The sequence below is a fragment of the Corvus hawaiiensis genome, chromosome 2 (genome assembly GCF_020740725.1).
Source record: "Corvus hawaiiensis isolate bCorHaw1 chromosome 2, bCorHaw1.pri.cur, whole genome shotgun sequence".
Lineage (NCBI taxonomy): Eukaryota > Metazoa > Chordata > Aves > Passeriformes > Corvidae > Corvus > Corvus hawaiiensis.
In genome coordinates, this window is record NC_063214.1 from 53,409,924 (window position 1) to 53,426,372 (window position 16,449).

Below are 16,449 nucleotides of genomic sequence, written 5' to 3' on the forward strand. Positions count from 1 at the left end.
AGGAATGTTTTCCCTAGTACTTGGGTAACTGACAAATATATTGCAGATGTCTATTTTATTAAAATCATATTTAGTCAGCCTACAGTCTTCTTTCTCTGTCAGATTCTTTTACTATTACTTTCCAGTTTTTATCTCTTTGTAATTTCTTCTCCAGCAGCCATGCACAGAAATAAGCCATTTTAATTCCTACAGTCCCTTTTACTTACTCTTGAGTAGAAGTGTGAAAGCAGAGATCCCACAATAATAAGTCAGTTTTATTTTTGCTTAGGTTGTTGAATGGTTTAATGGTGAATTCTTTTATATAGTTTCTAATAATTTTTTTAAAACTGAGTGTGTTTCAGTAAAAATGCCATTTCATAAAGGGCACAAAAAAGAGGCAGTTTTATTAAAAGAAAGAAGACAACAATAACATCTGGAAACATGCTGAAACTTAAGGTTGGGTCACTTATGTTTTTGTGGAAGCTGCAAGTGTCTGCAACACCACTGGAGAGAGCTGTGTGCTGAGATAAGTTGGTACTGAATACTTTATACTTGCTAAATCTTTGGGAGGCTTTCTTTAATGAAGTTTGAAAAAAATCTTAACCAGTGGAAATGGGGACTTGCCTGGGGTCATTTGCTAGCTGATTGCAACTCTGTTTAAGTTGCTGGAGGCCCTTTAGTGCGCATGTGCTGATTTTGGTATCATGTCTTAATGTTTTCTTCTTTGTTCATTTCCTGAATCCTCCAAGTTCTCTGGACATTGTGATGATGTCTCTTCTTGCACAGTTACCACCTGCACATCTTTCATTTTCCACAAAGTGCTTACTTAATACATTGATAAAGAAAGCTAATGCACTTTGCTGTATTTTCTAGTGTAAGTTTGAAAAAGTATTTCCTAATTTAAACAGATATTATTACTTCTGTATTGACTGTCAAAGATCTGCCATTAATGGCATTCTGTAGTGAAACCCAGTACTTTTTATGTCATTTGTTGGACTGAGAGTGTTACTTTTACTTTATAATCTGGGTCTTCATTTCAGAAGACATTTAATTAGTGGTTTCTATAAATTCTTCCTGTATCAGTCCTTACTATGCTGCCTTATAGAAATGGGAAACTAGCATTTTATTGATATTATGGATAATGCTAATATCTTGATTTAATGATAGTTAAGTAAACAGTATAATATGATACATTTCTAAAAGAGAATGGAAAGTATTAATCTAGGCATTATACCTGAATCGCTATGAAAAATGACCTGGATTTACACAAGCACCCTTGGTCCAACACTCTAAAGTTTTCTATTTTATTCAGCAGCAGAAAACTGTCAAATTTCTGCTTGGAGTGGCTTTTTATAGCCAAGTTAAAACTCCCTAGTGGTAGATATGTTACGGAAATAGATTTAGTTTAGTGGCAGTTGGATAATGCAAGTCTTTAATACCTAAGTCACTTCTCACCTTGATCAATTGTTGTCAATCAGCTATACGCCAGTAGGAATTTACCAGGATGTAAAGAATTTCTGTAAATGACTTAAATTGTTATATTATTTGTGTTTTATTAATAATATTGATGAAGTAGAAAGATGCCTGCCTCTTCCACTTGTGAGTTGCTGAGTAATCTCTTAATGATATCTTGTTGCATCTTTTGAGGAAATTACATCTAGACAAATTTTTTCATACGTCCTTTGTTGTTGAAACAAAGTTAGTGATCTCCAAGTATTTGTCATGGTTTATATTAATTCATATGAAGATGTTACCTACTGAGGGTGCAAAAATAAATTATAAACTGTGTGTTGAAAAAGGAATAGGGCTTCAGCATGAAATCTATACTGTGATTTATGAGATGGAGAAGATTTTACTTTCTTGCAGTATCTCACAAGACAATTTAGGAAAATGTTTTTGTATCTCCTAAACTGTTTTTGTATTGTTGATGGAATGGCCTATGACAGCGAGAGGTCACTGGTCATCCTGCTTGGTTGTGGAGAAAGTGTTGATGGATATTTGCCAATCCTTTTCTTGGCTACACTTCTTTGTTGGAATGAGATGAACTGTGGAAACACATATATTTAGTTCTTTACACATTGAAATATTTTTCCATGCCAACCAGTTATTAAATTCACTTGAGCTTCTAATACCTTTGTGAACCTGAAGAAAGTGTTCTCAGTGGCACATTGAAAAATGTCTTGCAAACATAGATTTAGAAGTATATGTATTAGCCTACATAAATTTGATGTATACTTTCCTAGATTTTATAAACATAGTTTTTAAATGATCTCAAGAATAGCTATATAAATAATTATATATTCAGTGAAAGTTCTGAAAAATAATAATGACGATGGAGTTAGAATTCTAAGTTGATCACTGTTTCTGGTGATCTTCTAAGTCCTCATGTTTGGATTCTGAATTTTAAAGAGAAGACAGTAGTAAGGCAGAAGACAGACTTGAAAGGAATATGGGGTTGATTTGCTCAAGTTTGCTTCATCCCTTGGGTAAGTTTTCTACAAAAGTATCTTGAAGGATGAGGATTTAAACACATGTATAGATCTCTGGAAAATCACTGTTGACACATGAGGACTTCATGTATGTTAAGGCACAGTTTGCTTAATGATTAGCACAGTTAATTAAACCACCGTAGGCAATGTGAACTGTCAGCCAAACAAAATACAATTAAATGGAGTGTGGTTTAAGTCCTCCTTTTAGATCATTGACTTAACATCCTGTAATGATATTTATTGACCTTTGAAGTATATTTGCACAGGTACTTAATATGCAAGATATCAATCCATGTTTAATTTGCATAATCACAATCCATATTTTACAGTATTGAGCAAGTAGTGTATGTGAAGTTAAGCTATTCATGAAGTTATCTACTATATAGAAAACATCTGAATGTTTTAATAATACAATGGCCAGTAGACTTAGCTGGAACTGAGTAGCTATTGGATGCTACTGATTATGGACAGAACTCGTGTGTAGTTTATTTAATTGAGTTTGACCACATTTTGGCAGTGGTACTTACTACTAATTAACTATGTTTAGATTAATTGATTGTTCCCATTTGTGGTCTGGCTGATAATCATAATTTTACATTAAACATGATCTTCTGATTTTTGTCACAAGAGGTGAATGACTTTTTAATCCATCCTATTCTGATGCCCAATAAATGCAAGTTCCACTTTTTCCCCCCATGCTCCTGTTGTCACTGTACAAAGGGTATGTGTTTTGTCACCTTTCTTTCTGTTCTCTGTACTACTTTCTTCCACCCTACCTCCCTTATAACTTAGTTTTTAATTTGTCATGTTATATACTGCTAGAGACTTGCTCTTGGTTCCTGACTTCAGGTCTTTGAAGTTATAATTGCAGTGGTGCTTCTGTGTTGAAAGAAGCAGTACCTAGACATCTTCAGTCTTACTTTATCATCTCCTTGTGTACAAAGAGTAGAGTTTGTGTTTTAAATGCTCTATTAGCTTAAAATAGGTTTATTTTCTTCGTCGTTTTTGAAAACTTACAGTACTGTTTAACATAACTGAAGCAACCAAAGCCTGATTGAATCATGCTTTTTATTCCTATGTATTAGGACTGGAATTTGTTCGTTATATACTTGTTTAAGTTTCTTGTGACATCTGTCTCCCTTCTTTGTCCTCATACAACAGCAGAAACAGTGCACATCTTAATGTTTAGTTTGTGCTTGCATTCTGCATGGTACAAAGCATTTCATTGTCTGAAGTGTTTTCTTGCCTTAAAAAAGGCATCCATCTGAACATTTTCCTTTTTCATAGAATCATTAAGGTTGGAAAAGACCTCTAAGATCATTGAGTCCAACTGTTAACCCGGAACCACTGTGTTGTCCACTAAACCAAGTCCCCAAGTGCTACATCCACGTACCTTTTGAACACTTCTAGGGATGGTGATTCTACCACTTCCCTGGGTAGCCTGTTTCAATGCCTGACCATCCTTCTGGTGAGGAAGTTTTTCCTAACATGAAATCTAAACCTCCCCTAATGCAACTTGAGGCCATATCCTCTTGCGTTCTCACTCCATTACCTGGGAGAAGAGGCCGATCCCCACCTCACCACACCTTTTTTCAGGTAATGGTAGAGCACAGTAAGGTCCCCCCTGAGCCTCCTCTTCTCCAAGCTAAACAACCCCAGCTCCCTCAGCCTCTTCTTGTAAGACTTGTGCTCTTCCCTTTTCTTTCCCTTCTGACTGTATATATGGAGTAAGACTGGATTTCTGAAAATATAGTGGAGAACTTCTAAACTTTCATTTGATTAACAAAAAAACAAACAAAAAAACCTGTCAGCTGAGTCTCTGTTGAATCTCAAAGAAGCTTTCAAAGAATTTCCTTTTTTCAAAATGCTTGTCATCTTACAAAGTCTTCTTTTAAAATACTGTGGATCTTTAAAAATGTCTTTTAAAAGCTTTTTGAAATTCAGTTGTTGGATGTCACATCATTGGCCTATGGATTTTAATTTTCAACATGTTGTAGATACAGTTGGCCTTGAGGCTGTTGTTCTTAGCTGTTACTATCTTCTTTTTCCATGAGAGAAGTTCACTGAAACAGCTCATGTATTTGTAACGTGAAATCACAGAGACTTGGATTTGGCTAGAATCACCAAAACACCCTTCCCTCTTCCCCCCCACCGCCTCCCAATAAAATCCTAGATTCTACTAATGTTCAACACAGATTATTTTGATAAAGCTAGGTATGTACAGTTATACTGGCAGTCTAGAAGAACAGGAACTTCTAGCGGTGGAATGTAACAAACTAAGTTTTATTTAGGTAACAGTTGAAGTTATAACTGCTGTACAAGGGGATTGCATAGCATTGAATTTTCTCTTTTTTGAGTGATAGGTTTTGTTTTCTGCTGTTCCTTGGAAAGGTTTTTGTTTCTCTCAGTAAAGCTTACCATTAATCCTAAAAAACTTTAGGTAGTGATCTGCAAATTTGTATTTTATAGGAAGTTTAGAAGGTTTATAATTATTTATCCCTTATGTTCTAAGTAATAGGCCATTTCATAGAACCATTTGAAAATTATTTTTGACCCTGTAAGACTAGATGTATTAATTCTACAGGAAATTAAGTCCTATTTAGTTTTTTCTATACTTCTGAGAGGATAAGCTGTGTACATCCCTGTCTGTAACCTTGGCTGGCTGCTAGGTGCTAACACTGCTGCTCTCTCATTTTTCTTGCTTAATCGAACAGGGAAGGAAATAAGATGGAAAAGCTCATGGGTCAAGATAAATGCAGGGAGATTGCTTTCATTCTTCACTAACCTTGGCGTCTGCAGGGTTGTTTCATGTTTTTCTCACTTTTCTTCCTCATAACTGCTGTGCAGCATTTTTTGTCAGTTCTTAAATATGTTATCACAGAGGCACTACCAGTGTCACTGATGGCTCGACTTTGTCAAGGGATGAGTCCATTTTGGAGCTGTCTGGAACTAGCTCTGTTTGCTGTGGGAGCAGCCTCTGGTCTCTTTCCACAGGGACATCCTTCAGCCTCCCCCACTACCAAGACCTTGCCACATAAACACAATACAGATGTTCAGTTTCATCCAGACCTTGGATGCCACCGAAGCTTAAAAGCTTGGTTGTGTGGCAGTTGGATGTATGAGCTAGACAGTTCAACTTGACTGTAACGTATGAGTTTCAGTCTTTGAATTATTTCAAAATCTGCTCCAAACAGGACCACATCACCATGTTCTAATCAAGTTTCCACTGCATTTGATCTGATCTGACAGCTATGCACCACTGGAAAATGGAGTTTTGTTCCCCAGTTACCTTAGTTCCTGTTCTTTCCCTTGAGTTGGCTTTGATGCCTGTCACATGCTTTTCCAAAACAATTAGGCTTGTTTTTTGAGTTGGTGAGTTTGATGGGTTCAACAAAGCATCTGATGCTTTTTTATGTTCTCAGATTCAGGGGAGCAAGGCTCCCTTCTGCTGTGATGAGCTGTTAAAATGAATTTAGCTATAATATATAAGATCATCCCATCTGAAAGGTAGACTGGAGTATCTATGTCAAACAGCAAGAAGAGTAAACTTGATTAGAATTTCTGTCTGCTTTTGAGGAGCCCTAAACTTACTGTCATGACAGTGCATTAAAGAAATATAATGGAGATAAAAGTGACATCGTATTTTAGTATTAGTAAAAGTTACTCCAATGACTTTTGTTTCCTCCCAGCTTTGTCATTATCAGTTTTAACTACAACTTCAGGTACATAGTGCTGTTCCACTGCTGGGTATATGTAGGTGAAGAGAAGATGACAGAAACTGAGTTGACTTTTTTGTATCTGTTGAAGTACATTGCACATCATGCCTGTTGAATGAAATCTGATTATGTTTGTTCTACTCATATTTTCCCTATTTACAAAAATAAAATGTGTTGTTCTGTATATGTTGTTTGGAAAAAAAAAAATTAAAAGCCAATGTTAGCTTTTTGTTTGGTAAAAGATTAGTGAAGATGAAGCAAGTCTGTAACTTTGGTTGTTTTCATGAAATATAGACTGAAGCATACAAAACATGTTGACATGTTTTGGAGGGGTTGGGTAGACAAATGTATTTCAAGTATTAGTTTTCCTTCAGTGTAGAATGACCTTGGTTTGGGGGCCAGTAAGTTTTAATTATGGCTGTTATGGAACATGCTGCTAGCCCATGTCTTCTTGTGGCTTCTGGCTGATTTTTATTTCTGATGTTGTAGTTCCAAGAAATTCAAAGTATACATAGATTCTTGTATAGGAGGTCTGTAGGAAGAAAATTCCTGACTTGGAATTCACAGTTCAGTACAGTCATGGCTGTCAGAAGTGAATCATGCTTTTAGCTAAATAAATAAAAATATCAAGGCAATGACAAAGAAATTTGTTTCTTTTGTTTCTTTGTTCATTTGTAGCTGCCCTGGTACAGTTTTTTTCTAAGATCCTAATTGTCCCCACACATGCCATCTAGATTTTTTCACCATCTTTTGTATTGATTACTTTTATGTAAGTAAAGCTTTCAGTTCAGCTTCCTTCTCTACAGCAATGAAACTCTGCATAATTTAGAGTGGATTACATGGTAGTCTGTATTTGCATTAGTGTAAAGGGACTGAGAAACTAAGTAACTGAGTTGTTTTCCTAGTTGGAATTTAGGAAGAAGATAGTGTTGCTTATCTGCAGTCTTTCACTTGAAAACTTGGCTTTAATGGCACAGAGGAAAGACTTGTATTTGGTCGGCTCTGTTTCTGTCTCTAATTTCATTCTCTATCTGATGCTTTTCTGGCAGTATTGGCAAGTTACAACTGGTGATGTGTAACACTTAACAGCACTGGTGTTTAGGCTTTTTGGGAAATTGCATTCTGTAAATAGAACACAAAGTCCACTTCAGATGTCTGAATGCCCAAGCTACTAGAATCTATTATTACCAAGAGGTGGAAACATATCATACAATACAGTAAGATTCTTGGTTGTGTCTCTTTAGTGTGAAGATCAAATACATTCCAGAATGAGGAGTTTTAGCTTTTTTCTGTTGTGTACTTCTTGAAAGCTGTATTGTGCCGTAGGACAATTTGCCTGGATATCAAAACCATTGCTGTCTCCCACAGTATAGATTACTGAAACCGATCAAAATATTTTGTCATTCTTGTGTTTGTATGGGTTTGTTGGTATATTTCTAGTTGGATTTTGTTTGTCAAAGTGGGACAGATAAGGTTAAACATGAACTAGTTAAACAACATCATCTTCTTAATTTCTTTCCACAGTTTTAAAACCGTGAAATCATGGCTCATTCAAAGACGAGAGCCAATGATGGAAAAATCACTTATCCTCCAGGGGTCAAAGAAATCTCTGATAAAATATCTAAAGAAGAGATGGTGAGAAGGCTAAAGGTTAGTAACCAAGTAATTGCTTGCAGATTAAAGTTTCTTGTAAAAGATGTTCAATGATCCTATTACTATATTTTATATCTGGAAGGGTTTTATTTTTCTTTGGGATTTACCTTTTCTATGCGTAGAAGGAGAAACTTGTTTGCTCTCATGCCTTTTCTTCTTACCACTTTCTTGAAGTGGCTTGTTCAAAAAAGGTTTAAATGAATTTAAAAAATCACAAATAGAAATGAGCTGCATTAATTTCAAATACTAGTTAAATTTTATTTCAGCTATGATGCTAAGTCAGTGCTTTTATTGTTTTCCAGTATTTTCCTCTCTAAAAGAGAGTCATAATTTTGGAAATAATTTAGATACCCCTCAATATATTCCTTTTACGCACTCGTGCTCTTTGGTTTGTTTATAAACCCCCTTATTCTCATTATTTTAGCCTGTGTCATGATGAAGGTAGTCTTTGTTACATTTTAGTCTATATACTTTGACTATACATACAGTTTTTGATGTATTTCAGTTCTTGACCACTTTGTTTGGCCTAAGTGTACAGGAAGGTTGGGACAGATGTAAAGGCTAATTTTGTTACTACAGATCTGTATCTACCTGTGTACTCTCACAAAAAGGCAGACCTGTATTGTGCAGAAGGAATGCCTGCAACTTGGGCTTGCCCTGTGAAACAGGAGGGAGCAGATGTGGGAGAGGAACCTTAAGTATTCTAACAGATGCAAGAGCTTAATTTGGAGTTTTTCTGAAGAAGTAGTTTTAAGTCAGTTGGAATTATGGGTAAATGAACAAAAACCAATAAAATCCCAAACCACAAGATTGCTTCTCCTCTTCCCCCCAGTAACCTGTCTAGGCTTTGGGATTTTGGTTGATAGACTTTAGTGAGTATATTGCATTCTGTGATGTTGAATAAAAGACAACATTTGTAACTTTGTGTATTAGTGATTCCTAAGAGAAGGAGTTCTTTATTAGCACTTGCGTATTTTTTTCAGCTTGTGGAAGTGCAGCACCACAGTTCTTACTGATCGTTTTTCTTCTATAGCTTAATTTCATTTTTGACCTTGAATGTTTAGTCCCTTCTGTCATCTTGATCTGTCTTGCAGAAGAGGAGGACTTTGTAGGACGTCTTGTGTTTCTTGTTAACTGTTTATTCTGGCTGTGAAATCATTGGTGCTCAGGCAGGGGAAAAATGCACAGTGCTTCTTTTATAACAGATTGGATGATCCAGGGTGCACCACAAGTGTACAGAAACTTCAGTATAAACACAGTTGCAGGTTCTAAAGAACAGTAGTTGATAAATAAGGGAGCTATTAGCCTCTTGATTTCTCTGACTGCCGAATTCACATAATTATTCGGAAAAAAGCACTTTTCTGTGAAGAAGGAGACATTCTGCTGTTTGTTAATGACAATATATTAATATAAATGCAAATTACTGGTAATTAGAGAATAAAATGGAAAATATGTGCAGTGAATTTCTGTGTTAGCATAACTTACTTTGGAAATGTTATGCATTTTGTATTGATGCCCTCTTGAAGTTTATAATAGATTTGGAAAGGAGATGGAAACTAAATGATTATGGTCATGAACTAGCACTGAAGACAGAAATAAGGTGATAAACACTTGGAAATGATGAATAGTGTGAGAAAAGCATTTTTTCCACAGTTTCTTTTAATACACAAGAACCAAGTCATCATCTAATGAAACATTAATTTTAGGCCAGCAGTCTAATAATACACTTTTCTGTAAGTTTTATACAAGTGAATTCCAAAGCTTGTTTCTGTAGAACGACGTAGTAAAATTTGAGTGGGTTAAGAAATATGTGCCACATCTGGAAGATGAAGCTCCAGGAATATAAATCGTGGTGGTCTGGGTGTGATTTCAGGCTCAGGAGTCCTCTAACCTATTGCTTTGCAGGAAGCTGGAAAACTATGCTTGGACAACCAGCTTGTTTTCCTTTGTTTTTCCTTAAACGCTGTGATGGATTGGTCTGCAGACAGGATGACCGATCTTTGTTGTCTTGACTTGTACAGATATTCATGTTATCAGGGAAGAAACACTAAAGGTTCATTTCCAGAGTAGAAAAACCCCATACTTGTTGCAAGAAGTATGAAAAGACTACTTTTCATAGAAATGAAAACAATTCTGATTTATAAATTACTTTAATTAGTGTATAAGGGCACCAGTGCACTTCAAGTGGTTCATCTCGTGCCTGACACAGGAGGACTTTATTTTTCTTGCAATGGAAGTTGTGTGTGCATGAGCTGTTGGTCTTCTGTGCCTTTTAGTAAAGGATTCTCATGTGCTTGAAAACTTTACAGTTTCTGTGATCCTAATCATGCAGAAGTCAGGGTTTTTTTTAAGTTGGGTTTGTTGCTCCCTAACCAGTTATAGTAGATTTTTTAGAGGGGGCAAAAAAACCCAACTAAACAACAAACGATAGCAAAGTAAAGTATTTTGCAGTGTTATAGGATTCTAGGGCTTGACGTTATTATTCTTTGAAAAATATCTCTTCCTGTGCTGAAGAAATAGATGAGAGTTTTGGCTTTAATTCTCAGGATAGCGTAATTAAGTCTTTAGTATAATTTTGTTAATTTTGCAGGAGTTAAACTCCTTAAAATAACTCTGCCTCTGTGAGTCAGATAAGGAATTGGAGAAGAGCATAATTACTTTGTTTTGTCAGTAAATTTCTCTCCTTCAGAAAGTTTTTTAAATGTAAGAATTTTCACCAACTAGCAGTTACTAAATATAGCTTTTCCCGCTTTTGTTTTATTTAGCATGTTAAATATCTGGTGTCCAAGACTTTTTTTCTTCCATAACTTCCATAACTGGATCCTAATAATCCTAGTGGTCATTTTAGTCTTGCTGGACAACATCCATGCCACTGGGCTGCCTGGATTTATATATGCATTTGCTCAAAGTGTGTGCTCTGCTTCTGGACAGCACAGGGAATAGAATTTTCCTCAGAGGAGTAATAGGGCAAAAGCTGAAACTGAAAGAGAATAGAAGGAAAAAAATCATCACTGAACTGTTGAGGGAGAAACAAATATTTTTAATAATGTTTTGGTGTTTTCTGAAATTTTAAGTGAATGGCTGTAACAGTGAATGCTGTTGCACTTCTTCAATTGTCCAACTTGATTATATGGTTTCTCAAAAAGATCTGGGAAGTCTACAACTAGGCTTTCTGTAGTTCTGCTGAGACTATGTGTTGGGACACAGTTGGGACACTTGATAGAGGACTTGACCAGGTCTTTCCAGTACCCTGAAAAATGAAACACTGGTTGCTCAAGTAAGTACTACTGCATAGCTAATAATGCTTCTGACAGAAGTTGCACAAAACCAGAAAAGTCACTTTTAGTAAGGATCCTGTTACACAGAATATTTCATTTTATGTACTGATGTGTGTCTGTCTATTTAGATGGTTGTGAAAACTTTCATGGACATGGATCAGGATTCTGAAGAAGAAAAGGAGCTCTACCTAAATCTTGCTTTACATCTTGCTTCAGATTTTTTCCTCAAACATCCCGATAAGGATGTACGTCTGTTGGTAGCATGTTGTCTTGCTGATATTTTCAGAATTTATGCCCCTGAAGCTCCATACACTTCACCAGATAAACTGAAGGTAAATGAAATTAATCTCTTTTTCCACACCAGGTTTTTATACTCAGTGATTAATGTAATTGGTTATGACTGGTTTTTTTCCCTCCCTTTATCTCTGGTTCAGCCTAAGCAGTTCAAAGCTTTCACTTGATTTTGGGATATGATTGGTCAGGTCAATTGTCCATGAGATAAAGGGCTATACATCTTCCAAAAACTTTGAGAGTTTTGGATTTGTGTTGAAAATAATCATTTTATTGAACTGTTATTGGGATTTGCAGGTAGTGAACTGTTACTTTAGAAATACTGATTATATGTATAACTTTTATCACAATCTCTTGCAAGATAGCTAATACCTTCACTTGGGAAAATACCCCTGTGTCTCCAATTAAGCTACCAAGAGGCAGGTACTTGTATATTTATAGATAAAGGTTCTATTGAAACAAAGATAAAGTACTTTTGTACAGAGTTTAATGATTTTTGATGTGACTTGGAAAATTCTGCAATTACAAACATCGCTGATCCCACTAGATGGAGATGGTTGATAGAGAAATGTCAGGTTTGAAAAGGAAGTACAGATCTGCTCCATTTGTTTCAGAAAAAAAAGTATTTTTTTTCTGGGTTTTTAAACTTTTTTTAGTAGAAATATAACTTTGTTTCCAACTCACAAAATCAAACTGTTTCCCTTGCGTGGTCAGAATCTAGAGTGATGAACTGAGTTTTAGGGAAAATCTACAAAAAACCAGATGAAAGTAACACTGAAAAATGCGTGGTTTTTTGGCTCCCTGATTTAGAAGCGTGTGTGGTCTTTTTTGTTTCGTTTGGTTTGGTCTTTGTTTATTCCACACTAGGATAAAAAGATGGTTGTGGTGGACAGTCTATCTATTATCACTTAAGAGGAAATCACTCAATTTCTCATCTAGTGGTTGCACCACCAGTGCTTCCTAATTAGGGAAACAGTGCAGTTTCAACTGCAGTAGTACATCTTTTGTTAGCAGACATACTGGAGAGATATCTAGGGATTTTTCTTAGCTCTGTTTTCTTAATTCTGAATTAGTGTGTAATCAGAGATACAACATCTATTTACCTTACTTATTGATTGCACCATCTTCAACTGGAGATAAATACTAGCTTTCTCGACTGTGCTATATTTAAATCTGGTTTTTAGGTGTCCTGATTTCTACTTCAGTTTTGAGTATATGTTTTCATTTGCTTGTTAGGCTTAGAGTTTTAATTTCTCTCTTTCTGAGTTGGGCAAACTAACCTCCTCCTTACAGTATTTGAGCTACCAAATGCTACTAAGCTTTGGATTTCATAGTGTACAGTATTGGAAGGTTTGCAGTACTCATCTCATACCTGAAGTATAAGAATACTACAGCCACTGCTTGGACAGAGCTCTAAATGGATGAGGGACTTCCACTGCCAGCATTGAGTTCTGTAATCTGTGTGGATTTCAGAATTCAGTTTCTTGATGCAGTTTTCTAAACACATTTGGAAAAATAAAGAAAAGCCAAACAATAGCAACCTTTGCCTAGGGCTACTGGGGTAGGTTTTTTGCAAACCCGTTTCCTCTGAACACAGCTTTTGTGGTTGCAGGACAAGCTCTGATAGAAATGTCGAAGAGTTCCCTCCACTTTATGACAGAGGTAAGAGGAAGAATGCTTCCTCTTGGGTTATATTTTGGCACTATTTTTACCCACTATTTAATATCAAATCCATACTGCCTTCTTGTCTCTTCTTGTATGTTTAGCACCAAAGCTAAAAATGGCAGAGGGGAGTGCTGAAAAATACTAATTTCTTGGCAGGAAAAGATTTAAGATTTAAGGTTTTGCCCTTGCTTCAGACTCAGCAGATCTCTTTCTAACTTACATATTGTGCAAGTGAGATGCTGAGGGAAGGGATCAGTATCTCAGGTTCCCCTCTTTTATGTGTATCATGAGTATAAATCTTACATTCCTTGTTGATCGTTGAAAGAGCTTTGATAACAGGGGTGGAAAATGCCATGAGTAGAATAAAGACAGAGCTAGAGTAGGTCTGCTCTTCTGGGATCTATAAACTTCTAACTTGGAGCCCTCCTCAGTCCGTGTAAAACTTAGAACCCAAATACAATTTTTTGGTGGGAAGATAATCTAATTGCTTATATGTGTCAATTGAAAATGACTGGAACAGAAGGACTGTCTGTCTGTCTTTGCTGAAATGGAGATGTTAAAAAGTGTGTATGGTGGCAGAACTTTAATTATCTGAAGGTGTTCTCTGGTGAGAGCCATGGCTGTGATGATTACTGAAGCCTTTGTATAGTTCATTGGCATCAAGACAGCAATCCACAAAAATAAAGAAATATTTTCTCTGAAGTTGAAGTGTAAGCGCTTCGGTTTTTAGAGTCTGGATTCTAATGTAGACTTGCTTTATGCAGTCTGATGTGAAAACATATTGTCCGGTTGTGAAAGTATTGCAATTTTTTAGCTGCAGCCAAAGTTTATTTTAACACAGGCTGCAGCCTGTGTTTTGAATTTATAAATGCATGTCCAAATAGTATGTTATATGTGCTTAAAAAAGGGAAACTGTGCTTAAAGAGAAAAACGTTTGGTCATAAGACATGATATATTAAAAATTAGTGAGTAATTCTGAGTCTAGTCTATCTTGCTTTCTTTAAAATGGGAGTAGGAAAAAATAGTTTAGGAGTAAATGCTTATTTTGTCAAACCATGCTGTTATTTGAAGCATTCAGGTGTTGGACTTACTGTACATGTATGCTATTCATTAATGTCTACAGCTGTATACAGCACAGTGATGAGAACTTTCTTTGGAAAATTAGTAGGGTCTTTGAATCCCATTCTGTCGGTAAGTATTACATACTGAGCTATAGGATAAAAAGTAAGATACTTGGTTAAAGGAACTGATTGAGATTTACCTCTACAAGTAAAGCTTAACAGAAATAATTAGCATAGAACATGGGTTCTGAGATTAAGTAGTTGTTATGTTTGGCATTGTTCAGTCTGTCACATGCCCTCTTAATTGATTCTTACTCTTCCCTGAAACTCAGTTTGTATGTCTTCTAAACTTTACAGAACCTTCCAGTGTACTGGTTTTCCGTAAGACAGCACTCATTTTGGGTGGGGAGTGATGACCTGCTAGTGTTCAGCACTAGTTTTTAAAGGAGGGATTCTTCAGATGGGCTTTTGCCTGGGGACTGTATGCCCCTGAGTGGTTGGAGACCATGAGATACGTCCTTTGTCTGTAGGTTTAACTTCAGCTAATGAGTCTAGATTGTGTGCTCTGTAAGGGATCTGAAGTGTGAACCAGTGATCCTTCTGATCATCCTTAACACTTCAAAATCGCAGTCTCGATCTGATTTAAAACATCAATGTAGCTGTATCTCTGAAGAGTGTATTTGCTGTGCTTCTTTGCCAAGAGGTGGTGATGTCACATGTAATCTAGTTCTTGGTTTTACCTAGAACCATAGTAAGTGTTTAGCTTAATGGTTAAGGCTGGATTTTGTGGTTATAGTCTTAGGAAAAAAAAGGAGCCCCATTCTTATCTTTTGTCTGTGCATTATTATTGGGGGACTTAGGGGAAAACAGTAATTTTGAAAATGTTACAGAAAAACTTTATGGACTATTTCTAGGGTACTTTTTTCAGGATTAACAGTAAGGCTTTCTTGTATTTATTATGGCAACTTTATACCTTTTGGAATTTATTTGATTTACACCTAGATTGTTAGATGAAACATAGATACAGTTGAGGCTGTGAACCGTGTTTCTGGTGATACTTATTTCTAAATATTTTGATTTAATATAGCAGTTGTGAATTTCTAGCTGTTAATTATCTGAATGTAAAAAACATTTAAAAGATACCTTCTTGCATGTTTACATTCTGTTCATAATTGACTATATGTTCCTTCTAACCTGCTTCAATTTACTCTGTGTGAGACTTTTTTCTGAAGGAGTCTTCTGGTGGTGAAAGTTTATAGAGGAAGCAGGAGGAACTTGGTTTATTAGTTTTTGCAAGAGATGTGATCTGTGTCAATATCATGATGACTTGAGAAATGCACAAAGAATACAGAGTGAACATATAATAACACTCTTAGGAAAGGTGTAGTTGCCTACTGCTATTTTCCCCTTCTTTTGAAACTCATTGTAATATGAAATAAAAATATTCAATTCATTGTCCTGCTGAATAATAATCTCTTGACTTCTGCAGCATGCCAGCCAGTTGCAGCTGTGTTTGTCAAGTTGAGTGCTTTTCTTTGGAAATGGAAAACATTTGTTCCCTTAGGAAAAGGTTACTTTTTCAACCCTTTAAAGAAACGTGAAGTATTTTAAAATTACTCCTTGACATTTTCCATGATGCTTTTGTAGATGATCTTCTTTTGGATAGTGAAATAATGTCTGTCATTGCTGCGTATTTTGTAGTGACTGAATAATACTAGTAACTTAAAAAGGTAATTATTTTATTTTGAAGGTTTAATTGCAGTTGATTGAATAACTAGCACTTCTTTCTTTTCAGGATATATTTATGTTCATAACAAGGCAACTTAAAGGTTTAGAAGATACAAAAAGCCCCCAGTTTAATCGATATTTTTATTTGCTTGAGGTAAGCTTTGTAACTTATTTCATAGTAACTGTTAAATGTAATCTTTCAATTTAATCTTGTATTAACTACTCCTTTTATTTTTTTTCCTGTTCCAAATCAGAACATTGCTTGGGTCAAGTCCTATAACATATGCTTTGAATTAGAGGACAGCAATGAGATTTTTACACAACTGTATAGAACGCTGTTTTCAGTAATAAAGTAAGTATTGTCACCCCCAATTACAATATGTTATTGCATGATTAAAGTCAGTTGCTTCTAGTAAAGCTGTTCAGTGTGACTTTTAGCATTAATGAGCTTAGTAATTTCGTAATTCAGTTTAACTAAAGGTAGCAGTATAAATACAATGTTCTGTCAGTTTTTTCTGTTCTAATGAAGCAAGACACACTACACATCATCTTTTTTTCCTAAGAAACTTTGGTTGTCATTTACTGCATT

At 35.7% G+C, this 16,449-nt stretch overlaps 1 protein-coding gene across 3 annotated transcripts in view; it reads left to right on the forward strand.

Annotated features, from left to right (window-relative positions):
* The window catches only part of PDS5B (PDS5 cohesin associated factor B), a 101,327-nt gene that overhangs the window by 12,837 nt on the left and 72,041 nt on the right, over positions 1–16,449 (forward strand). For all 3 annotated transcript variants that reach the window (XM_048295045.1, XM_048295044.1, XM_048295042.1), the window contains exons 2-5: positions 7,709–7,834; positions 11,244–11,447; positions 15,928–16,014; positions 16,115–16,212. In XM_048295045.1, coding sequence (XP_048151002.1) covers positions 7,727–7,834; positions 11,244–11,447; positions 15,928–16,014; positions 16,115–16,212 — 497 coding nt within the window. In that variant the 5' untranslated portion in view covers positions 7,709–7,726. The remainder of the gene's footprint in view (positions 1–7,708; positions 7,835–11,243; positions 11,448–15,927; positions 16,015–16,114; positions 16,213–16,449) is intronic.